We start from the raw sequence: 26,690 nt of genomic DNA, 5'->3' as shown, positions 1-26,690 counted from the left end.
CCCGAATGAATGTCACTGTAGAAAACACCATGATCGATGCAGGCTTTCACTGCATACACAGCCTGCGTCATGATGTTCCATCCTGCGTCATGATGTTCCATCGCCAATGGCGATGAGATATTGTGTCCTTCAAGGTCTCGCAGGGTTCGGGATACTCCATAATCAGAGTGAATTCACTAGGATGTTCAAACCACTCGTACAGTTGTATGACGAAGGGGCTTATGGGTACTCGGCACATCATCAGCATCAGAGCCACTTCTGTAACGAGAGGTTCGGGATGCCCAGGCTAGAGAGAAAAAGCAGACAGAAGTTTAGCTGGGTAAAAATCTGAAGAAAACATCATTTTGAAATGTACTATTCTTTGATCTTTTTAGATGAGTTCAAAAGAGCCTTTTCAGCTCAAAGTTATTTGGTGCCTCTCGGCTTATTTGTTGATCACATTTATACCTAATGCTTCCTACGGGTGTATTAACTACAGTAATCTGCACTTAAACAACTCAATACACATTCAGGTTTTGGCCAACTTACAATATTAAGATAGTGTTTGTTGTCAACCTTGCTCATCCGCTTGATGGCAACCTGCAATAAAAAAAAGACCCAGTTTCAATAACAGTAACAGTATTCATGCACCTGGCCTTGTACTAAGTATTAAACCATCTGTATATTGTTTTAAATGTGTTTTGATGCATGCAAGAGCAAAATGTTTGTACAATTCAGTAAAATTTACCTTTTTGCCATCAAATTTGCGTCTTCCCAGGAACACGCTGCCAAATCCTCCGGATCCAATCTTTAACTTTTTCACGTTATAGAGAGACTCAAAGAACTCTGAAAAACAAACAGAAAAATATGAGACAATTATTAGCTTGCTAGATTCATTGTTTTATTTTAAAAATATCAGTGCTGGTCGAGCAGCAGTAAATGTGACCAGACATGTTAAAAACTTGACTCAGTTATGTATGAAATAGCAAAATCTCTATCTGTAGACTTTGCACTGCCCAGCCTTATTTCAGTCTCACCTATTGAGCGCTTGTTCCCTGAAGAAGCCTCCACGGCACCCTGAGCAGTTCGGCCAGTTGATGTCTCTGTTGGCTCAACAGGAACTTGACGCGGCAGCGGAGGACACAGAAACCCGTCGAGGCTGCCCGAACTAGACGAGGACCAAGATGAAGATGACATGATGCACGGAGAAGAATCTGTGGAAACAGTTCTCCAGGATCTGGAGCGACCTGAGGATGGAACATTTCAGACATCAAAAACTGTTTTTGTTTTATTTATTTTTTATAATATTAATTATCAATGTCAGTGGTAACATCAAATTGTCACTTTGGTTTCACTTTATTTTGGTCCCTTTAAGACATTCTATGTCTATAAGTAACATTGCACCGACATGTCTACTAACTCTCATAAGAGTATTAGTAGAGTATTAGTAGACTGTTAGGGTTAGAATAAGTTTACATGTATTTGAAAAATGACTTATAGTCAGTAGAGTGTCTGTTGCTAGATCCATTGTTTTATTTAAAAAATGTCAGCGCTGGAAAAACACACTTTACAGTATACTAAAACACTTTACTGAACATGAAGAGAAAACTGGCGCGGAGTCATGGTTCATTGAACATACACAATGTCTGATTCCCGGACCAAATATGCCTACTATAAATATACAAATATGTAAATATAACCACATTTAAAAAATAAAATATAGCACAGAAATGTATAAAATAGAAATAAAAATATTCATTTATAGAATCTTAAAAGACTTCAATCTTTTGATTTCTGATCTGCTGCAAATCAGCTACAAGAAGTTACTTTACGTGATGTCAGAGGATCAGAATTATAGCCTAGTAGAAAAGTAGAAAATAACAGATGGCAGAAAAATCATGAAACAAAGGTAATAATGACTCACGGTCACCCAGATCACAACTGGAGGGCACTGGCACAGGCGGCATTTCAGGATCGACAGGATCTGCATGCTGTGTTTTCTTAATCTTGGATGGACCAGGCACACACAGATCTTCACAGACCTGTCCTGGCAGGCACATCATCGTCTCATGATCCACAGGATTTGTGTACGCCGTTTGCTCCATCTTGGAGAGACCTGGCATAAAAGAAGATGTGTTTTTATCTCAAAATATCTTAAAGAACAGTTGAGTATTGCAATAAGGGACATATAATCTTCACTCATCTAAAAATGGTGTGATTTTCAGCAGTTTTGAAAGGATGACAACAAAGCTTGTCTCGTATTTATTGAAAATGTTCTTAGTTTTTTGTTATGTCACACCATAAGACACATTTACAGTACAGTTTACAGGGTTTCCGCACACTATTTAAATTCAAATTGAAGGCTTTGTAAAACCCGAAAAAAATCAAAATTAATACCATGCATTAGGAGTGCGCAATATTGACAAAATATGTCTCGATAATTTCAAAGTTTTGTTGATAATAATTAGATAATATTTTACTGATTGAGTTTTTGTGCTTGGTGCCATGGCTGGTTTAGGCCTGTTGTTGACAGCTGACTGACGAAGATATTCACATTTTTAGAAAATAGAAAACATCAGAACCACAATTGTAAACGTTCAATCCTCAATCGCGCCTTATAATTCAGCCTTAATTATCACCCCGCAAGAACAATTACAGTGCTTTACAACTATAGAACAAAAAGAGTTAAATAAACGTATCACTTCATCTAAAACAACAACATGTTTACTAGATCCTATACCAACTAAACTATTGAAAGAAGTGTTACCTGTAGTGGAAGAGCCTCTCCTCAATATTATTAACTCGTCTTTATCTTTAGGTTATGTTCCAAAAACATTTAAACTGGCAGTTATAAAACCTCTCATTAAGAAACCACAATTAGATCCACATAATCTAGCAAATTATAGACCCATTTCAAATCTACCTTTTATGTCTAAAATACTAGAAAAAGTTGTGTCCGCTCAACTGGGCTCTTTCTTACAAGAAAATGACACCTATGAAAAGTTTCAGTCTGGGTTCAGGCCGCATCATAGCACTGAAACTGCGCTCGTTAAAATCACAAATGATTTACTCTTAGCTTCTGACCAAGGCTGTATCTCAATACTAGTTTTACTTGATCTTAGTGCTGCGTCCGACACTATAGATCATACAATACTCTTAGATCGACTACAAAATTATACTGGTGTTCAAGGACAAGCATTAAGCTGGTTTAGATTGTATTTATCTGACCGCTACCATTTTGTTTATTTAAATGGAGAAAAATCGATCATAACTCCAGTAAACTATGGAGTGCCGCAGGGATCTGTGTTAGGCCCTCTATTATTCTCAATATATATGCTGCCACTTGGAAATATTATAAGAAAACATGGAATTAGTTTCCATTGTTATGCTGATGACACTCTATATTTCATCACGGCCAGATGAAAACGCTAAATTATCCAAATTGACAGAGTGTGTTAAAGATATAAAAGATTGGATGACGCGTAATTTTCTTTTATTAAATCCAGACAAGACAGAGGTACTAGCAGTGTGTGGTTCCGGCAAGATGGCGGGCTGAACACATGCGCTCTCACTAAGCGGCTTAGTTTTCTCCCGTTTTCTATTATGAAAATAGCTTGTTTCTCAATTACACCTACCCAGAGTATCTTTAAAGTTTTGTGCTATTGTTGCTGACCTACAAAATGCGAAAATCTCACCAAACGACTCATCCCAAGATTGTTATTCCTCCGGATCATCGCATGGCTCAAACCACGGCAGATTCAGAGATGGAAACAAAGACTGATTCATCAGAGAAACGTCGCGATTCCTCTCACTTTACACCAACTAAAGTACATATGTCGAAAAAGCTAAAATCTCAAGAAGAGGACATCACCAATGCTACTCTGCTGCAAGCCGTTACTTCCCTAACTGCTCGCTTCGATTCACAAGACGAAAAGTTAGAAGCATTGGTGAATCAAATGCGAAACAACAGCATCATGATTGCAGAGATGTCCAAAGCTGTCGAATTTAACTCGGCTGAAATTAAAGACTGTAAAGAAAAGTGCGCGTTCATTGAACGATAGTTCATGAACTCGTTCATATTTTGGGCGAACGTGAACTGAACGTACCGCATTACTGCCTGATGAACGTTACTGTGAACTCGTTCATTCTGGTGTCTGTGAACGCCACGCTCTCTCAGTTTAACTTCATTCAGTAGGATGCCAGATTTCTATAAAGCCTTCCAGGCGAAAACCCACCTAAAACCCACCGTAAACCGGCCTTAATATGTAGCGGAAAAACACCCAATCTGGCAACACCAGCCACCAGTGTCTTTTGACTCTCTTGTTCGATCTCGTTCATTAAAATGAACAAATCTTTTTTCGAGTCATTTCGTATTTAAATGTTCGCTTTAAATGTTACTATTAACTGGCAAATTCCCCGAACACATCCACCTACGCAATCTTGATCATATTCTGAATTAAGAAATCATTATAATGCAGTCAAAAATCGTTTACAGGGAACATAAATAATTACTTCACCTCGAGTCTTTCGTTTATTTGTCTAGTGACAGACGCAATAGCATACAATAGCCGCATTAGCAGTTAGCTGCTGTTTGTTACACACAGTAGAGCAGTGGTTCCCTATCAAGGCTACGGAACTCGACATTACGGATGTCGTATATGGGAACTCCTCTCATCCTTCACTTCCGCTGAAATCTTATAGGCTAACGCCAGCAGAGCTGGCCAATTGACGCAAATATGCAAATACTGAAACACCGTTGCAGTTATAATGCAAGTGCAGCATCAATTCCCTTCAGAATCTCTCTCTTCACACTTAAATCGTGTGCTAGAAAGCTGATATTACAACTACTGGATTATATTCGCCGTCGTTGAAGTTGCGCCGGAGATACTCACACTGTCTCCTGCATCCGATGGCAGCTACTTGCAACCTATGCTCGGCCCCCATCGCCCCCAATGACAAGCACCTGTTCTGCATCGCGTGCTTGGGGCTGGCCCATGCTGAGTCAGCCCTCGGGGACGAAGGGTCCTGCGACCTCTGCGCGGACATGCCCCTTCGAGCCCTCAGAGCCAGGAGGGAGGAAGCTCGCGCAGCAGCGGGGATTGGGCCTACCGCCGCCTCTGAGCCGCTGGTAGCCCCCCCCAACCGCAAAGTCGAGGTCCGCTCCCCGGTGAGCTTCCCCGACCCCACCTTTCAACCCCCGCGCGACGTCTCTGACTTCGTTTCCTTCGGGGAGAGTGGGGAGGACGACTCCATGTCGTTGTCGGCCTCCGAGATCGACTGGGGTGCGGAGCAGGCCGCACCGCTGGCGGCCGCGGGGCTGGACGCCCCGGCGGACCTACAGGACGAGCTCTTTCGTATCCTCTCGAAGGCCGTCGAGGAGCTCGACCTCGATTGGAAAGCTCCTGAGGAACCATCAAAGAGCAAACTGGATTCGTGGTTCCTCCAATCGAGCCGCCGTCAGGCCGCTTCGAAAAGAGGAACACCGTTTTTTCCCGACGTGCACGAGCACGTGGTGAAGTCGTGGGCGGCCCCGCAATCGGCGCGCACCCTCACTTCCACCCAGGCCATGTTTGCCCCCGTGGACGAGGCGGGGGACCACGGCTACCTCAGCATCCCCCCCCGTCGAGGAGACCGTCGCTGCTCACCTCTGCCCGTCGGCTCCCGCTCTGGGCTCGGACCGCACCCTGCCGTCCCGAGCCTGCAGATTTACGGCCCACCAGGCTAACAAGGCCTTCGGTGCCGCGGGGGAGGCGGTATCCGCGCTGCATGCCATGGCCCTTCTCCAAGTGCTGCAGTTGAAGTCTCTGGATGGCGCCGCCTCTATTGACGCTGACGCCATCCGGGATCTCCGTTCGGCCACGGACCTCGCGCTCCTGGCCACGAAGCGCTCGGCCCAGGCGATCGGCCGTTCTATGGGCTTCCTCGTGGTCCTCCACAGACATCTGTGGCTCACCCTGTCCGACGTGCAGGAAGCCGACAGGAAGACGCTCCTGAATGCGCCCATTTCCCCTGCAGGCCTGTTCGGTGACGCTATGGAGAAAGTCACCGAGCGTTATTCAGAGACGCAGAAAAAGGCCAAGGCTATGAGCCACGTCATTCCACGAAGGGCGCCGCCGCCGCCACAGCCGCGCTCCCGTTCGTCCTCAGCCTCAGGCCGCCAACCCCAGGCTGCGGCCGGAAGACAGGCAGCGCCCCGCTCGGGACAGGACGCCCGTAGAGGCCGCAGCGGTCAGTGGCAAAGGGCGGGTAACAGGAGGACGCAGAGGAGCCCGCGCAGAAAGCCCACCGCGTCGCCTGCGAGGCCCAAGCAGTCGTCCTGACCGCTCGGGCAAGAGGAGGAGAAAGCGCCAGGTCGGCCCCGCGCCCAAGCGGCACGCTCTAGTGCACTTGGTCCCTCAGAGTTCCATGAGCGACGCGTGCAGTTGTTTTGTGAATGCAAATGTTGTCAATGTTGTTTCAAAAATAAAGCAAATCACTACTTCACAAACAGAGCTTTTTTCTCCTCTTGCACCACACACTGTGTTACCCGCCCTGCCTTCGAGCAGCGCAGAGTCACGGTTAATAACTACCCCCAGCACTCACATAGTGGCCATGACCGCAGGTTTAGATCAGCCCACGCTCAGTCGTTTTCAGGCAGCGTGGGAAGCTATTCCGGGCATTTCACCGTGGGTGTTGAATATAATTCGGCACGGGTACACACTTCAGTTCAAACGCAGACCACCCCGCTTCCGCGGCGTAATTCAGTCATTAACTTTGCCCCAAAACGCTCATGTGCTGAGGCAAGAAGTGTGCAACTTGCTCGAAAAGAAAAAAAGCGGGTTCTACAGCCGCTACTTCGTTGTGCCGAAGAAGGGAGGGGGTCTCCGCCCCATTCTGGATCTGAGACCGGTCAACAGAGCGCTTCACAAGCGCGCCTTCAGGATGACAACACTGAAGCAAATCCTGGCGCAAATTCGCCCCGGGGATTGGTTCGCTTCAGTGGATTTAAAGGACGCTTACTTTCATATTCAGATAGTGAAGCGTCACAGACGATTCCTGAGGTTTGCGTTCGAGGATTCGGCGTACCAATATACGGTACTTCCGTTTGGACTGGCCCTAGCCCCCCGAACGTTTTCGAAATGCATAGACGCGGCACTTTCACCCCTCAGATCGAGCGGAATGCGCGTCTTGAACTATCTGGACGACTGGCTAGTTCTCGCTCAGTCGAGAGAAACGCTGATCAGCCATGTGAATGCCCTCCTTCGACACTTAGAGATGCTCGGTTTGAGGGTGAACGTCCAAAAAAGTGTGCTCACACCGAGCCAGACTACAACATTCCTGGGAGTGTGCTTGGATTCGGTGAGAATGAGAGCGCGCCTCTCCCCCGAGTGAGCGGAGGCTCTGAGTTCTTCTCTCGGTCTCTTCAGACCGGGCAGGCTCGTCCCACTGAAAGAGTTTCAGAGGCTACTGGGACGGATGGCAGCGGCTTCGTCGGTGTGTCATCTGGGGCTGCTGCATATGAGACCGCTTCAACTCTGGTTGAAAATGCGCATTCCCCCGAGTGCGTGGTATTCTGGCCACAAGCGGATGCGCCCGCGCCCTGGTCCCATGGAGGAACCCAGATCTCTTCAGCTCAGGTGTCCCTATGGGCTTAGTGACGCTGCGAGTGGAGGTCCTGACGGACGCTTCATCCACCGGATGGGGAGCGATCTGCTTGGGCAAGCCCGCCTCGGGTCGGTGGTCAGAGAAGCAGATGGAGTGGCACATAAATCGCTTGGAACTAGAAGCGGTCGCTCTAGCTCTAAAAGCCTTCCGGTCTCAACTGGAGCACCAGCATGTGTTGATCCGGACCGACAACACTTCTGTGGTCTCTTACATAAATCGCCAAGGCGGTGTACATTCCAAAGCCCTATTCAGGCAGGTGGAATCCCTTCTGCTATGGGCGGACCGGTTTTTCCTCTCGGTGAGAGCGGCGCACATCCCCGGTGTTCTAAATCGCGGGGCGGATATGCTCTCGAGAAACGGGATTCCCCAAGGGGAGTGGAGGCTTCACCCCGGGACGGTTCAGCTGATATGGAATCGTTTCGGCAGGGCGGGGGTCGACCTCTTTGCGACGAGCGAGAACACGCACTGTCAGATGTTCTTCTCGCTGTCCCGTTCCCCCCGGGAGGTGGACGCGCTGACTGCACGATGGCCGAGAGTCTGTCTCTATGCTTTTCCTCCGATGAAAATTTTGCCCATGGTGTTGTGCAAAATCAGGGAGGAGAAGGCGGCGGTGACTCTAATAGCCCCGAACTGGCCGAATCAGCCCTGGTTCGCGGATTTGGTAGAGTTACTAGCAGGGCAGCCATGGGAGATTCCGCTCAGGAAGGACCTTCTGTCTCAGGCGGGCGGAACGATTTGGCATCCCAGCCCCGAGCTGTGGAGCCTCCATGTGTGGCCGCTGCAGGGTCGCTGAGCGGGCGGGACGCGCTGCACTCGCGAGTTTTGAATACCATCGCAGAGGCGCGAGCTCCGTCCACCAGGCGTCTGTATGCTCTGAAGTGGGGTGTGTTCTCTAAATGGTGTCAGGATGTCGGTATAGACCCAGCGGACTGTTCTGTGTCGGATATTCTACGCTTCCTTCAGTATAGGATGGATGAGGGGAGCCTACCATCCACTCTGAAGGTGTATGTGGCTGCTATTGCCGTGTTTCACCCCCGTTGACGGACAGTCTATCGGTAGACATGCGTCGGTGACACGGTTCCTTAAAGGAGCTAGGAGATTGTGCCCTGCACGGCCGCCTTCTGTGCCGCCGTGGGATTTAGCTTTGGTCTTGGAAGCTTTGTCACGACCGCCTTTCGAGCCCCTTGCCTCGATTGCCATTAAAGAGCTATCGGCTAAAACGGCTCTGCTTCTCGCTCTCGCCTCGGCGAAGCGGGTTGGGGATTTACAGGCTTTCTCTGTAAGTGAAGATTGTATTCGCTTTGGACCGGGAAACTGTAATGTTACTCTCAGACCGAGGCCGGGTTATGTTCCTAAGTCGCTCAATACCCCGTTCAGAGCGCAGATCGTTTCTCTGCCTGCCCTGTCCGCTGAGCCATCAACCTCTCAAGGTTCGGATGCTCAGAGTGCTATTTGCCCAGTCAGAGCGCTCCGAGAATACATTTCTCGCTCGGCCGCGTTTCGACAATCGGACCAGCTGTTTGTGTGCTTTGGTGGATGCAACAAGGGACGGGGGGTCTCAAAACAGAGGCTTGCTCACTGGATTGTGGACGCTATTGTTTTGGCTTATGATTGTCTGGGACAGGAATGTCCCCTGAACATCAAGGCTCATTCGACTAGGGCGATTGCCTCCTCGTGGGCTTGGACTAAAGGTATGTCTATTCAGGATTTATGTCTTGCGGCTGGCTGGTCTTCTCAGAACACGTTTGCCAGATTTTACAAGTTGGATTTGCCCTCTGTAGCGTCTCGAGTGCTTTCGGTGAGTTGATCGCTTACACAGCATTAGAGAGCTGCTCTGCGCTTTGCTCATGAGTTGTTCTGTGTGCTATTGTGTGTTGTAAAACTATTGTCACCGCTATGCATTGGCTTCTCTGTTGTTGTTGCCCTGTTGGTCTGCAGTGCAACCTTCCCCCATTTATACTGCTCGGGATATGCAAATTCCGGTAGTGTTTGTGAGCTTGTGATTGGTCCCTTTGGACCTATCGGAGGTTAGAGGTTCACTATTGGTCAATCTCGGCCTATCAGGCGCTTACATTCTGGGGGCGAGGTTTGTATTGGGTCTGTTTCAGTGGTTTGCTGCCACGGCGGGATTCTATACAGTTCCCATATACGACATCCGTAATGTCGAGTTCCGTAGCCTTGATAGGGAACGTCTCCGGTTACTTTCGTAACCTCGGTTCCCTGAAAGGCAAGGAACGAGACATTACGCTCGCCGCCGTGTTCGCTATTGATTTAGCGTTTGTTCGATTCTGAAGGGAATTGACGCTGCACTTGCATTATAACTGCAACGGTGTTTCAGTATTTGCATATTTGCGTCAATTGGCCAGCTCTGCTGGCGTTAGCCTATAAGATTTCAGCGGAAGTGAAGGATGAGAGGAGTTCCCATATACGACATCCGTAATGTCTCGTTCCTTGCCTTTCAGGGAACCGAGGTTACGAAAGTAACCGGAGACGTTCTCAATCCTGGTCCTGGGGACCCACAGCTCTGCACAGTTTGTATATCTCCCTCATTTAACACACCTGATTCAGATCATCATCTCGTTAGGAAAGAGCTCTGAACTGAACTGGGTGTGTCTGATAAAGGAGACATATAAAATGTGCAGAGTTGTGGGTCCCCAGGACCAGGATTGAGAACCACTGCAGTAGAGCAATAAAAACACAGTCTTACCGTTTCAATTGCAGGCAAGTCTCTGATTGTTGGAATGGCGCTTTTCCCGAGCTTCGATGCCAACTTCGCCTGATATTGCCCCATGAGGGGGAGAGGGGCAGGGCTTCCTGCAGCATAGGTCTGCGGTGTCCATATATGGTATATCCTGCCCCGTCTTGACGTCAAGACGGGGCAGAAATCAAAATCTCGTTTTTTAGTGCGCGTGCACGTGGGCTATTTTACAAACCCTGAGGTAAACAAACGCTTCACTTTTAAGAACAAGAAATATTCTTCAGATTTTTTCACTGTCAATAATGTAAGTCAACAAGAGAAATATTAAGCCAGTAAATTGATAGTTGCTGTACCGTTATATCCACCGTCGTCTCTGAGAGAACGCGCCGTTAATGCAGTGAAAGCTCAGTCCGTTTCTGATTTCATTTTCAGGGAATGAGCGCGTTTACATGCACGTTATTAACTCGATTATGCTGAATAAACAGACAATGCATGTGGTCATGTAAACGCATTGACCCGTTTTCCTTTATCAGAGTCAAGCCATAGGTTTAAGTATAACCGATCGACTTTTAGATTTTTGCCTCTGATTTCTCACGGCATTTAAAACCCGCGTTATTTGGGCTTATTGAAGTGCGGTGCGCATAAGTGAAGTGCATCCAGACAGAGAGAGCACACATATCGCAGACTCCAACACTTTTTTTTGACCCAAGAAATTAAAACGTGTTCTCATCTCGTGCAGAAGTAGCCTACAGGCAAAATGCTGCATCTGTAACAGCATGAGAGGATAATGTGTGTCCGTAAATTTCCCGCTGACATGTTGAAATACTCTGAGTCAGATACAAGAATGATTAGGATCTTTTTTTACCTCACTATACCGGGAAATAACCTGATTTAGCCTATTAATAAACACTCCACCTTTGCTAGCAAAATAGAAAAAAATTCTCATATTTAAAATGAAGTAATAAAACAAGCAAATTGATGAGTAAATAAGCAAGTTAATAATCAAATAAGTAAGCCCCGCCCCCCTCACAGTAATATCGTGTATCGCCGATCTCACAGGCTGACGATAAGACGATATGAAAATGGAGCATATCGCCCAAGCATACCTGAGACCTCTCTGAACATAAACACCACATCACGCAGGTCCTTGAGAAACTTCGAGCTCACTTTACCTCAGACTGGAGAAGTGCGAGTTCCACACCACCTCTGTTCAGTTCCTGGGATATATCATCGACCAACACGGTACCATCTCTGTTCTACTTACCTGCGATACTCATCTTCAGTCTGTGTTCCTGTTTACCATCTGCCATCACCGCTGATCTCCTTCATCTTCCGTTCTCCAGCCTGGTCTACCTCCATCTGCAAAAGACATTCTGTTATTTCTCCAGCTATGTCCATTATTTAATTCCACATTGCCAATATCAACTGTTATACATCTGATGGTTCCATGCTTCTGTTCCAAATAAACTACTGTTTATTCTAATCACCTGTCTGATTAATCTCTAAACCTGACACCCTGCTTCAACAGATTTCTAACTTCTAGCTTGAAGAGAATGACTTACAGTCATAAAACCAACTGTAAATAGTTCATGTAGGTGTCAGGCATGATGCAAACTTTTTAGATAGGCCTAGTTGATATTAAAATAAATATGAGAACATACGGTAGACCTACTGAAAAATAGCAATATTTACACATGATTTGACAGTTTATTTGATTAAATATCAAAAATATAAAAGGTGTGCGTCATGCCTTTGTAAAGCAAAATAAAATGGACCGAAAATTGCATGTCAAATATTATAGGTTGTATTTTTAAACAGAATGAATATTTTGGAAGTGAAATCTGAAAGGTGAATATGGATTGTTGAATTTTTATTAATGAAAACGTCTGTGAAATGTTTTAAATTGAAATATTCACAGCTTAAATATACAACCATGTTGAATTTCAGCCCATGAAAATGCAATGCATATTTTTTTCAAGTAGTTCAATTCAACAAGCTTTTTTGTTTAAAAAACATTTGACATTTATTTTACTTCCATACACACATGTTATATTACCATGTGAACAATTAATATGGATGAGGTGTAGAGGGGGATGGATGCACTGTGCAGAATAGTGAAGAATCAGTGTTCCAACAGTGTGCACTTACAAACTTTAAACACACAACTTGCATCTGACAAACTTACCTGTGTCCTTGGTCGGTGCCATGATTGAAGCACACCGGTGCACGACAGTGGGGTTGGCACAGTTTTCAGTCCCATGGTGCAGTAATGAGCCGTTTGAAACAGAAGTGCTACCACATGGTTGCATAAAGCCATTCCAGTGACCAATCAGCGTTCATTAGCAGAATGCTAGCGTGTTATGGGCAACAAAAACTCAGCCTGTAAGAAATCGAAAGGACATAAGTATTCAACTTTCGACCTATAACCCATGTTGAACTTGCAAAACCTACAATCAAATCTGAGATTTCTCAACAGCAATCGGGTGAAAGAGACAAATTTAGCCGTCTAGCCCCATAGACTCTCATTCATTCTGCACTCGCCCGCGATCACCTCCAGTGGAGCTCCGGTGGAACTACAACCAAGATCGATACAATGGGGCTAATAGGAAGTGTCAAGGCTCTCCGTAGACAAGCTCAGGTCTGGTAGACGATCAAACCATTCATGTTCTAACATCTGCTCTACGCTGGGGCGTTCAGTTGGATCCCGGGCTAGACACCGTCTAATCAGATCCTTGCAGTCTGTACACATTTTAATAAGGAGAGAGCTGGTTAGTCATGACCATGTGACCTGGCATTTTTGAAAACAGCGATGGCTCTGTACAAATCGTTTGCTTTATGTGTGTTTATCAATGTTAATCATCATTATTCACTCACTTTCGGATAAGTCTGGGTTCTTAAATGTAACTTTGGCTTGTTCCGTGTCCGCTCTACTAAGAAAAGGAATCCATTTGTTCGACAACTCGTACAGCAACACTCCTAGAGACCAGACATTTGCTGGGACGGCGTGGAATCGAGATTCTGTAAAGACTTCAGGTGGGCAGTATCCCAGAGCTCCTGTAAGAAAGACATTTGCACATTGTTGAGTTTTTTGTTTTAAAGCATCATCAAATAATTAGTAAGTCTTCAGGTTTCCACACTCCCAAAATGCTCACCCATGAATGTGTTGCTGTCGTAGCCTTCACTACTAAATAGCTGTCCGCAGCCAAAGTCTATCAGCTTGAGCCCTCCGTTGTCTTCGTTATACAGGAAATTCTTCATATGAATGTCACTGTAGAAAACACCATGATCGATGCAGTCTTTCACTGCATACACAGCCTGCGTCATGATGTTCCATGAAAACGAGTCACACCAATCTCGACGATCCATTGTGTCACTCAAGGTCTCGCAGTGTCCCGGATACTCCATAATCAGAGTGAATTCACTAGGATGTTCAAACCACTCGTACAGTTGTATGACGAAGGGGCTTATGGGTACTCGGCACATTGTCAGCATCAGCGCCACTTCTGTAACGAGAGGTTCGGGATGCCCAGGCTAGAGAGAAAAAGCAGACAGAAGTTTAGCTGGGTAAAAATCTGAAGAAAACATAATTTTGAAATGTACTATTCTTTGATCTTTTAGATGAGTTCAAAAGAGCCTTGTCAGGTCAAAGTTATTTGGTGCCTCTCGGCTTATTTGTTGATCACATTTATACCTAATGCTTCCTACGGGTGTATTAACTACAGTAATCTGCACTTAAACAACTCAATACACATTCAGGTTTTGGCCAACTTACAATATTAAGATAGTGTTTGTTGTCAACCTTGCTTATCCGCTTGATGGCAACCTGCACAGAAAAAAGACCCAGTTTCAATAACAGTAACAGTATTCATGCACCTGGCCTTGTACTAAGTATTAAACCATCTGTATATTGTTATAAATGTGTTTTGATGCATGCAAAAGCAAAATGTTTGTACAATTCAGTAAAATTTACCTTTTTGCCATCAAATTTGCGTCTTCCCAGGAACACGCTGCCAAATCCTCCGGATCCAATCAACTTTTTCACGTTATAGAGACACTCAAAGAACTCTGAAAAACAAACAGAAAAATATGAGACAATTATTAGCTTGTTAGATTCATTGTTTTATTCAAAAAGTATCAGTGCTGGTCGAACAGCAGTAAATGTGACCAGACATGTTAAAAAACGTATAACGTTTAATATATAACGGCCTGAGGATGGAATATTTCAGAAATCAAAAACTATTTTTGTTTTATTTATTTTTTATAATATTCAGGGCTCGCAAAATCGCCTGCCCGACGTCCCGGGGCTATTGTGTTTTCCAGTCGGGCTACCAAAATGCATAACCGGCCTGCCCGCCGGGCTATCTGAAATAGTGTTTGCTTCAGTCTTGTTATAATCAGATTCAGCGCGTTCTTCATCTTCAATCCGCAGCGGCGCCGAGCAGAGCGCACGTCAGAAACAGAGGACAGTGTGTGTGTGTTCATCTGTCACTCATTGGTCTGTGGTGCTTCTTCTTCTTCTTTTAGATTTGATTGGCGGCTGGCACCAGCTTATAGGTGCATTGCCGCCACTTACCGGACTGGAGTGTGGTACATTCGATGACAGAGGAGAAAAAAAAAAAAACCTTAAATCCTATACATTAACCCTGTTTCCCTCAAGTATTTATATACATGCCTCCTAATGTTTCCCGATCTTTGCAACATGTTTCCTACTGTGAAACTAACACTTTCCTTTTGCAGTGCGGCTCTTAGTTCTCTCCTCTCTCTCTCATATTCCTTACATTCCATAAGAACGTGCTGTACAGACTCAGATTGTTCACATGATCTACATTTCCCTGTAGGATGTTTCCCAATTCTTTGTAACGTGCTGTTAAGCTCCGTGTGTCCTAATCTAAGGCGGGTGATGACCACCTCCTCCTTCCTGCTTCCGCCCACCACTCCTCCCTTCCCCACCTGTTTTTGTATGCTATAAAAGTGTCTTCCTGTCTCATTTATATGGTCTGTGGTGCTCGTCAATGTCAGAATATTTGAGATGACCAATCAAATCAAAGTAGGCGGGCTTTATGTTCACAAGAAGCTGCTGAGCGCGAATTTGAGCAGAGCGACTCGACGCTTCAGTTTACGGTCAAGTGCGAGATAAGATGTAAGTAGCTAAACTAAACATTTCATATTTGACAGCTTTTTTAGGTCATAAATGTGAAACGAATGACAAAAATAATCAGGCAAATGAATATACTTTTGTCGAATTTCGCCATTTTGAACTGAAAATAGGCCTATGTAATGTGACTAATAATTAGTTTACTGTCATTGTGAGGTGACATTAGCATTAACAAAGCCGTTTTCATCATAGGCACAATATTAATAATGAATGTGTACATGTTGAGAATGAATATAATACAATCTGTAGCCTTCAGTAAATTAAAAAAGTTCAGCTTTAGGTGGGGAAGAGACAGGGCAAGAGAGAAAAAGAAAGAGTGATGGATAAGAAGTGAGAGCAGGTATCATCTACTGCCTGCTGACATGGTTTTAAAGTTATTTCTTATCCTTTTTTGGCCTTAAAACGTCTTTAAATGGACATCAGAGAAATAAAAAATTTGAACCCCCTAATAACCTTAAATGTAGGACCTCTTTGATTATAAAGCCCTGTCTATGGCCCTGTATTAGGAATAAGATCAATAATGAATGTGTACATATTGTGAATGAATTTAATAAACTTAGTTAGGCTACCTAACGTTAGCTTTCCTAGTAGCTTTCAGTAAATTAATGCATTTTGAAAATGATTCATAAATCAACCTATCAGTTGACCCTTTGTTTACTTTCTTCACTGACAGACAAAAATGAAAAGACTATATCAGTCAAAGCTCAGCTTTAGTAGGGGAAGAGACAGAGCAAGAGAAAAACAAAGAGAATAGGAGTGTGATGCTGATGAGGAGAGAAAAATAATCAGCTGCCCACTTACATGGTTTTAAAGCTATTGTTATCCAAATTTTTAGGCCTTCAAAATATCTTAAAATGCACATATGTAGATCAGAGAAATCTAAATTTTCTCGGGGGTTCCCCCGAACCCCCCTAACTAACCTGCCTCACATTCGGGACCTCAGTAATGACAAAACCCTGCCATCTGCATGTAAATTAAACAAGTTAATAGTGAGTATTAGACCCTAAACTAAAGAGTTACTTTTTTTTTTTATCATACCCTCATTGGGGGCTGGCTGAGCCACAGACACAGACTGATTCATGTTCCATACTGGTCAGTTCAGTTAGAACCAGATGCATATTTGTTGATATTCGTGTTTTGAAAAAGTTTTTGATTCATTGTTTTGACTCCTAACCAATATTCTACATTAAAAATTGTAGTCTTTTTATATGGGCTAGTAAAATTCATTTCGGGCTACCAAAATCTGAAGAGTGCCTGCCCGAAGGGCTACCAGCGATTTTGAAATTTTGCGAGCCCTGATATTAAATATCAATGTCAGTGGTCACATCAAATTGTTACTTTGATTTCACTTTATTTTGGTCCCTTTAAGACATAAGTCTATAAATAACATTGCAACATTTACACTTTTATAAGTAAAATTTACTTATAGTCAGTAGAGAGTCTGTTGCTAGCTCCATTGTTTTATTTAAAAAATGTCAGCGCTGGTCGAGAAATTAATATTATAATGGGGGAAACAATTTTAATATTCTGTAAAAACAAGCCTTATTTTGAGTGGAAAACAAGATAATACTGTTTAAAATAATGTTGGAGAAATAATGATTCACCTTTATTTGGCTTGAAGCCAGGATGAGATGGAGCAGATGACGATGATGGTTCAGGAACAGGATCTGCTGGAGGAACAAAAGAAATGAAGAAAAAACAAATGAAAACAACTATTAGACCCATTTCTGACGTCAAATTAAGCAATGATATAATGACATAACTTACATTTTACTATTCAAATCTTATCTGTAATGTTACAAATCTAAAGTAATGGGAATTGTTCATGCTATCCACCTGACTTCTGCTTAATGCCTGCATAAATGTCCCAACATATTATTTCACAATATTAATAGTCATTTTATTTCACTATTATCACGATTACGAGGGTGGAGCCTGGTAACGATTAAGTTATTTTTCTTATTTTATCTGATCTTTTATTAAAAAGAAAACATACATTTCCAGGCTTCATTTGGCCAACTCTGGCACATGTGATCATAAAAATCATAAAGATCATATGGGCCATATCTAAATATATATATATTTATTATTAAACACTGACATTTATTAAATGCATAGCAATGTCTTATTTATGACATAACTGACTCTGTAATACTTGGCATGGCAGCCATTTTGACAATTTTGCATGTTTTTGACAATTCAAGAGAAATAAATGGTGAAATTGAATTCTTTTCTGGTAATTCATTATTTGATGAAACCGGAGAATGATCTTTAATAGTTGTATAAAGAAAATGATACATCGCTTAAAATAATACTAAAACACACTTTACTGAACATGAAGAGAAAATTAGCACGGACTCATGGTTCATTGAACATACACAATGTCTGATTCCTGGACCTACTGTAAATATACAAATATGTAAATATAACCAAATTTAAAAAATAAAATATAGCACAGAAATGTATAAAATAGAAAAGAATTCAATCTTTTGATTTCTGATCTGCTGCAAATCAGCTACAAGAAGTTACTTTACGTGATGTCAGAGGATCAGAATTATAGCCTAGAAGAAAAGTAGAAAATAACAGATGGCAGAAAAATCATGAAACAAAGGTAATAATGACTCACTGTCACCCAGATCACAACTGGAGGGCACTGGCACAGGCGGCCGCTCAGGATCGACAGGATCTGCATGCTGTGTTTTCTTAATCTTGGATGGACCAGGCACACACAGATCTTCACAGACCTGTCCTGGCAGGCACATCATCGTCTCATGATCCACAGGATTTGTGTACGGCGTTTGCTCCATCTTGGAGAGACCTGGCATAAAAGAAGATGTGTTTTTTTCTCAAAATATCTTAAAGAACAGTTGAGTATTGCAATAAGGGACATATAATCTTCACTCATCTTAAAATGTTGTAATTTTCAGCAGTTTTGAAAGGATGACAACAAAGCTTGTCTCGTATTTATTGAAAATGTTCTTAGTTGTTTTGTTATGTCACACCATAAGACACATTTACAGTACAGTTTAGTAAAAATGTTTTTTTTAAAATTGACCAAGTTAGTGATTTTTCTCAAATATCAGACTTCACTATATAAATATGTTTTTTTGTGTTGATTTTTTTTTTTTACTGCATATTTGAGCAGCCAACAGGAGTAGAGAAGGAAAAATGAAGACTAACACCAGAAACATCAGGCTGAAATGGCCATGAATCAGGGTGGTTATAATAACTGGAGACTCACCATCTGTGCCGGCTGGCGGCTCTACGCTGGATGTGTCTGGATGAACCTGTGATTCCTGCTCAGCCACAAGAGGATGCACTTTGGTTTTGGCTTGGGTGGACTTTCTCATAGCCTCCCATCCTCTCTTGAAGATGTTCTTCTCTTTTGCCTGTTTTTCTGCAAACAACAAATATTGATTAGAAACGTCTGTTTTATTAGCACAGATTACAGCTCAATGATTCACTAGTTCATGTTCCAATAACACTAGAGAAATGAGCTAGTTGCATATGGCCACCATGTTGGATTTCCGATCTAGCGAGTTTGAGCAGGCGCCAGTGCAGAGAGCCGGAGAAACCAGAGAATGATCTTTAATAGTTGTATAAAGAAAATGATACATCACTTAAAATAATACTAAAACACACTTTACTGAACATGAAGAGAAAATTGGCGCAGAGTCATGGTTCATTGAACATACACAATGTCTGATTCCCGGACCAATTATGCCTACTGTAAATATACAAATATGTAAATATGACCAAATTTAAAAAATAAAATATAGCACAGAAATGTATAAAATAGAAATAAAAATATCCATTTAAAGAATCTTAAAAGACTTCAATCTTTTGATTTCTGATCTGCTGCAAATCAGCTACAAGAAGTTACTTTACGTGATGTCAGAGGATCAGAATTATAGCCTAGTAGAAAAGTAGAAAATAACAGACGGCAGAAAAATCATGAAACAAAGGTAACAATGACTCACTGTCACCCAGATCACAACTGGAGGGCTCTGGCACAGGCGGCCGCTCAGGATCGACAGGATCTGCATGCTGTGTTTTCTTAATCTTGGATGGACCAGGCACACACAGATCTTCACAGACCTGTCCTGGCAGGCACATCATCGTCTCATGATCCACAGGATTTGTGTACGGCGTTTGCTCCATCTTGGAGAGACCTGGCATAAAAGAAGATGTGTTTTTATCTCAAAATATCTTAAAGAACAGTTGAGTATTACAATAAGGGACATATAATCTTCACTCATCTTAAAATGGTGTGATTTTCAGCAGTTTTGAAAGGATGACAACAAAGCTTGTCTCGTATTTATTGAAAATGTTCTTAGTTTTTTGTTATGTCACACCATAAGTAGGGTTGGGCATCGTTTTGATTTGAACGATTCTGATTCCGATTCCGATTCTTCCTTTCGATTTCGGTTCTTTTCGATTCTCGATTCCGATTCTTTGAGGGGTGGAGTCAAAACCTGTCACAGGCTCATTTCACAGAGGACAATTTTATTTTTATTTAGTTTTAGTTTTGAGAGCTGCAGCCCATGTGGGAGAAAATTAGGAATGCCTCTGCACCAGACCAAAAAACAGATTTATATATGCAGAACTTGCACCCTGGTCTGGACTCTCTGGACATGTATAAACTAACTCAATGCATTAAAGCTCACTTTAAAACACCATCGAGTATTTGTATCATATTCCGGTCGTGGTTTAAAATGGTTTAAGTCAAAAAAAGATGTTGAAATATGTTATATTTAGCATTTTATATGCAGCTAATAGCTACCTTGCTTAGCATGTATACTATAAACATTTTCTATTTATATGAAAATACCCCAAATCGCGTTGGTCCACGTGAGATGATTGACAGCTGTACAGCGAATGAGAGGGCGCTGATATCATAAACTGACGCGAATCAGGAACATAGACTGTAAGATCAGGAAGAGCAGAGACAGAGCTCGATGTGTTCGCTGTTTTGAGCTCTTCAGATCGCATAATGCAGTGGAAATAGAATATAAATCTTATTCTGTATGACGAAATATTTTACAAACAAATATTTTCTCCAAATATGCGCACCATTGGATTAAGAGCCCTGGCGGATGCTGTATATTGCATGTATATGAACACAAATAAACCGGAAAAGACATGAATGACTGCTTTATGAGTGATGATTTCTATTCAAAATAACAAACGTTACAGATTAATTATTTTGCACTCCTGGCAACGTTACTAACGTTGGTCGCGCAGGGTTGCCCGAGGAGGACGAGATAGTGGACCAGCGCTCAGAGACAGTGGACACATGTCGAACACGCTACATTCCTTGTTAATTTTGTACACCATGCAGGCGCAGGTGTTAAGTCATATTTGTAGTGCATCCGCCCGTGCAAGAAATAAGTTTGTCACATGTGTTGCACTCTGCCGACCCAGGCTTTTTTAAGGTGAAATAAAGCCACACTTTTGAGCGCCGCTTACCGTGCTCCATGGCTGCAACAGAACAAGCGGGCGCGGCAAGTACTTCCGGAAATCCAGTGGCCACTATGGAAACCGAAACTTGCGCGTTTGGAACCGATGATCGGAATCGAAAACAAATTTTCTAAACAATTCCAATGGCATCGTTATTTTTTTAAACGCTTCCCAGTTGGAACCGGTTCTCGATGCCCAACCCTAACCATAAGACACATTTACAGTACAGTTTACAGGGTTTCTGCACACTTTTTAAATTCAAATTTAAGGCTTTTTAAAACCCGAAAAAAATTGAAATTAATACCGTGCATTAGGAGTGTGCAATATTGACAAAATATGTCTCGATAATTTCAACGTTTTGTTGATAATAATTAGATAATATTTTACTGATTGAGTTTTTGTGCTTGGTGCCATGGCTGGTTTAGGCCTGTTGTTGACAGCTGACTGACGAAGATATTCATATTTTTCATATTCTATGCAGTGGTCAGTTCACAGCAGTGACAGAAATTTACATTTTTTATTAAGGGCTAATATTTGCCACCTCAAATTTATTTCCAGGGGCATTTTCACCTATATATGGACGTTTGTAGATGTATGCATCACCTTTTATGTCAAATTATAACATTCCAATTAAATTCTATTAGAATAATAACACAATACCAATGTTAACAGTCAAATTAAATCATTAAATCAAAATCCATGTTTGCAGTTCAGAGGTGACAAAGAAGCGGCTTCAGATCTGGCATTAATATATGAAGAGTTCAGATGCAAAAGCCTCTAAGTGCCATCTGAAATTTTCTTCTAGAATGATCATTTTTATCAAGCTTGTATATTTAACTTAACTGGCAATGAAAATTACCTATTAATTGCCAGTTAAGTGAAATTACTCAACTTAAATATACGAGCTTGATAAAAATGATCATTCTAGAAGAAAATTTCAGATGGCACTTAGAGGCTTTTGCATCTGAACTCTTCATATTTACACTGCATTAACAATTGCATAAATACAAATTTGAGATTGTTGTTGTTGTTGTTGTTTTATTCAATATTTAAATATGAACTGATTTCTAATTTTAACGTTCTAATTAAAGGGTACTTTAAATGTGAAACTAAAACTGCCAGTAGGTAGCGGTAAGTCGCTGTCTTAATAAGTGAGTTGAGGGATTCATTCATTCAACCGATTTGTTCAAACAGTTGATTCATTCAGGAAAGAAGCAAGCGATTGATCATTGAATCATTAAAGTCCCTGTAAAGGCAATTCTAAAAAAAAATTCTAAACACATTATAAATGTTAGAAATGTATTGCTAAAACATATTACAAAGACTGTGAACTGTGAAGTACTGAATTGTGGAGTTAGACCGTTAAACAGTTTTTCACCATTGCTGTGTTCCGGATTTTTTGGGCGGGGCTAAAACGGGGGCTCGATGACGCACTGAAGCCCCTGAGCTCCTGGACACGCCCCTACTCGATGACGCACTGGAGCCCCTGACGCTGGCCCCTCCCCTAACAATATAGCACATTCACATCAGTTTGCCGATCGCGAGTTACTGTCAGTACTAGTACAGCCTACAGTTTGCTAGCTAGCTATGCCTTCGTCACGGAAATGCGTATTACCTGGATGCGATCACGTACAAAACAGATCGGTGTCCTTATTTAAATTTCCGAAAAACAATCACATCAAGAAGAGGTGGATTAATTTTGTGAAGAGCCACCTTGATGGACAGCTGAGGATCACCGCCAAAACCCGCTTCTGTAGTGATCATTTTACACGGGATAGTTTTATAAACTTCCGTCGGAGACAACTGGGATTCACTGATAATCCGCTGTTACTGGTAAATGGGGCCGAACCGACTATCTCCCGTCTCGGCCTTCATCCTCCCGTCGACCACCAATGAGTGTAAGTTGCCTTGTGTGCTTATGTTATAATTATAGTAGGTAGTCCAGGCTCGAACATGTATGGCTTTGTAAGCTGCTAGGAGCATCCATTCCGTCTGTAGCGGTGACAGTTGAGTGTGGCGACGGCAGCTTTCCCGCGAGTGGGCGTGGTTTCAGCGCAGCCAGCAGACACGCCCCCAGCGTTTGAGAGCAGAGACTAATGCTCATTTTATCAAGATTGTGATAGCTTATTTTATGTACTTGCCGGCTTTTTTTATCATTCAAATTTGGCTGGTTGGCTAATAACACATTTTTCTGTGGTGTGACAAACTCAGAACACATACTTAATTTTGACTTTACAGGGACTTTAAATTGATTGGTTCAAAACGTGGATTTCAGTCAAAAAATCATCGCTGTCTGTTGCATTGAGACTGCTGGTTTCATTTTGAAATTCTCGTCGGTGAAATAAAGGGAAAACAAACAATACTGACAATATTGTTTATAAAATGTAACTCACAATGTTCATTTATTGTTAACTTAACTGTTACATAAAATATCACATTTGCAATTGTGCACGGAAAACGGAACTCTTGCTGATGTGATATTGTAGGCCTATGATAACTAACAACATAATATGATATAAATATAAGACAAAAACTCATTTGGGAACATACCTATAACTGCACACATCACGCAGTGAAAGCACGAGAGAAAAAAAACGATGTCAGCTCGCAGTGCCTCGCACATCGTTAAAACAATTACAATATCACAATGGACAATACACATCGCACACTACTACGCACATAAAGAATGAACTTAGAATTGAACTGACATTTACCAACTTGCTTCTCCTTCTCTCCTCCTGTTTCGCGTGCAGGAGACAGACGTAATGAGACTTCACTACATAAAAAGCTGCTCCCGACGAGCTGGATGGCGCCTTGCATGGCTGACACCGCCGTCAGTGTATGAATGAGTGAGTGAATGGGTGAACGTGAGGCTACAAGTAAAGCGCTTTGGTGGCCATAGGTCTGTGAAAGCGCTATATAAATGCAGTCTATTTACCATTTACCATAAATATGTTTTTTTGTGTTTAAATTTTTTTTTTTACTGCATATTTGAGCAGCCAACAGGAGTAGAGAAGGAAAAATGAAGACTAACACCAGAAACATCAGGCTGAAATGGCCATGAATCAGGGTGGTTATAATAACTGGAGACTCACCATCTGTGCCGGCTGGCGGCTCTACGCTGGATGTGTCTGGATGAACCTGTGATTCCTGCTCAGCCACAAAAGGACGCACTTTGGTTTTGGCTTGGGTGGACTTTCTCATAGCCTTCCATCCTCTCTTGAAGATGTTCTTCTCTTTTGCCTGTTTTTCTGCAAACAACAAATATTGATTAGAAACGTCTGTTTTATTAGCACAGATTACAGCTCAATGATTCACTAGTTCATGTTCCAATAACACTAGAGAAATGAGCTAATTGCATATGGCCACCATGTTGGATTTCCGATCTAGCGAGTTTGAGCAGGCGCCAGTGCAGAGAGCCGGAGAAACCAGAGAATGATCTTTAATAGTTGTATAAAGAAAATGATACATCACTTAAAATAATACTAAAACACACTTTACTGAACATGAAGAGAAAATTGGCGCAGAGTCATGGTTCATTGAACATACACAATGTCTGATTCCTGGACCAATTATGCCTACTATAAATATACAAATATGTAAATATGACCAAATTTAAAAAATAAAATATAGCACAGAAATGTATAAAATAGAAATAAAAATATCCATTTAAAGATTCTTAAAAGACTTCAATCTTTTGATTTCAATCTTCACTCATCTTAAAATGGTGTGATTTTCAGCAGTTTTGAAAGGATGACAACAAAGCTTGTCTCGTATTTATTGAAAATGTTCTTAGTTGTTTTGTTATGTCACACCATAAGACACATTTACAGTACAGATGTTTTTTTTTAAAATTGACCAAGTTAGTGATGTTTCTCAAATATCAGACTTCACTATATAAATATGTTTTTTTGTGTGTTTAATTTTTTCTTTACTGCATATTTGAGCAGCCAACAGGAGTAGAGAAGGAAAAATGAAGACTAACACCAGAAACATCAGGCTGAAATGGCCATGAATCAGGGTGGATAAAACTGGAGACTCACCATCTGTGCCGGCTGGCGGCTCTACGCTGGATGTGGTTTTGGCTTGGGTGGACTTTCTCATAGCCTTCCATCCTCTCTCGAAGATGTTCTTCTCTTTTGCCTGTTTTTCTGCAAACAACAAATATTGATTAGAAACGTCTGTTTTATTAGCACAGATTACAGCTCAATGATTCACTAGTTCATGTTCCAAGAACACTAGAGAAATGAGCTAGTTGCATATGGCCACCATGTTGGATTTCCGATCTAACAAATTTGTGCAGATGCAAAAAATCTTTAAAAAATGTTGAAGGACAGCATAATTTTGTATATTTAACTGAGCATGACTTTAAAGTCCTGACTTGTATTATCTTAGAGCTATTTCTTTGTTGTGTCACAATTTGAGTCACAGTTTTTCCTGGCAGATTAAAGGATATTTTGCGATTGTAACTGTAGGCTCGCGCTCGGTCGGCCCAAAGTCCGGCATCCGACCAGCGCGGAAGGTCTCTTCGTGTTACTGTCTTTTCTCGAGGCAAATTTATCATTTGTATTTTCTCGTTATTTCATCTGACTCCATAAATGAAAAGGTTTCAATGATATCTGTGCATCATTAAATGTGAGCGAATGTTTGACTATTCCTTTTAACTCTTTAATGAAAATAATGTCAAAGTCAGTCAGAATAATCAAATGTAACAATTTATTATGTCAGGTAAATGTATCATGCCAACTTCATAATCAATTCAAAGGTAATCAATACAAAACATCAAATGCTCTGGAATAAAGAGAAGAGATGCGAACCCAATGTTATACATGAAGCTGAGAGTCTTACTCTTCAGGCTAATCTGAAGTACAGAAAGGCCCCGAACCCTTTGCTACATTCCATTATAAAGACAGAACCTCTTTCACATGGAAACATGTGCTAACAATGGAAATTTGCGAATTCAGGCAAATTACAACCCCTTCAGGCCGCTTCGCGTCGGGGTCCCGTTCAGCCTGTCGGGGTTGTTATTCGCTATAACAACCGCCTCGATATACATTACCCCGGCCTTACTTAAGTATGTGTCAGTTCTGAATGATGTGTATTAGCTCAGTACCTGTTGGGTGGTCCTTCAAAGGGACTCTCCGGTCCAGTGGGCAGTTTGCTGACATGATGTCAGATCTGCCCAGTTGTTTACAGACTGCGTTTATACTCTTCGTCCGCTAGTGACTCTACTGGACTAACGTTACTGTTATGATCACCTGAACTGAAGATTCCGTCAAAGTAACTCAATTTATATTGTATATATATTAAATGACACCGTATTCTGAATCTCAATGAGCTGTGTAGACTCTGTTGACCTGATTCTGATAATCGCGGCTGACCTGAACAACACAGTGACGTCATAAGGAACTCGCGCTGCCTGTGACGCCACAGCTGCTGCTTTTTTGGAAAATAATAAATGTAATAATTTACTCGCCCTCATATTACCCAGGGGGCAAAGGGGGTTTAGCAGACATGGGCTGCTGTAAAAAGTTGTCATATAAAAATGAAATCTATGATGTCTGAGGATCACAACCTGGGTGGACAACCCGGTCAACAAGCTGCTGGAAACTTGTAATTAGGGTCAAAACAATGCTACCTCAAATTCTGATTCCCCGGAATCACCCAAACATGCTAAAAAGGTTTAATTATATTCATGGATCCTGAGGCATATCTCCCTGATACTTTATGCTAGAAACAAACTGAGCACACCTT

At 42.2% G+C, this 26,690-nt stretch overlaps 2 protein-coding genes across 2 annotated transcripts; both read right to left on the bottom strand.

Moving 5' to 3' along the window:
- Positions 1–67: 67 nt before the first annotated feature.
- On the bottom strand, positions 68–20,985 carry LOC311096307 (uncharacterized protein; the record flags this gene model as incomplete). The annotated part of the gene is made up of 8 exons (XM_084135373.1): positions 20,946–20,985; positions 19,457–19,648; positions 18,718–18,873; positions 1,904–2,095; positions 1,017–1,226; positions 728–825; positions 529–579; positions 68–286 (listed from the first exon to the last, which is right to left on the bottom strand). Exons 1-8 carry the CDS (start codon positions 20,953–20,955, stop codon positions 68–70), a joined length of 1,128 nt encoding a protein of 375 aa, XP_083991499.1. The 5' UTR covers positions 20,956–20,985.
- Positions 12,513–18,283, bottom strand: LOC311096258 (serine/threonine-protein kinase pim-2-like; the record flags this gene model as incomplete). Its single annotated transcript, XM_084135325.1, has 8 exons — positions 12,513–12,701; positions 12,873–13,060; positions 13,196–13,375; positions 13,474–13,852; positions 14,094–14,144; positions 14,292–14,386; positions 17,081–17,146; positions 18,103–18,283. The coding sequence occupies 7 exons, from the start codon at positions 18,281–18,283 to the stop codon at positions 12,921–12,923; spliced, it is 1,092 nt and encodes a 363-aa protein (XP_083991451.1). The 3' UTR covers positions 12,513–12,701; positions 12,873–12,920.
- Positions 20,986–26,690: the final 5,705 nt, after the last annotated feature.

This window comes from Abramis brama (genome assembly GCF_963993115.1).
Source record: "Abramis brama genome assembly, chromosome: 14".
In the NCBI taxonomy this organism is placed as follows: Eukaryota; Metazoa; Chordata; class Actinopteri; order Cypriniformes; family Leuciscidae; genus Abramis; species Abramis brama.
This window is presented reverse-complemented; position numbering and strand designations above follow the sequence as displayed.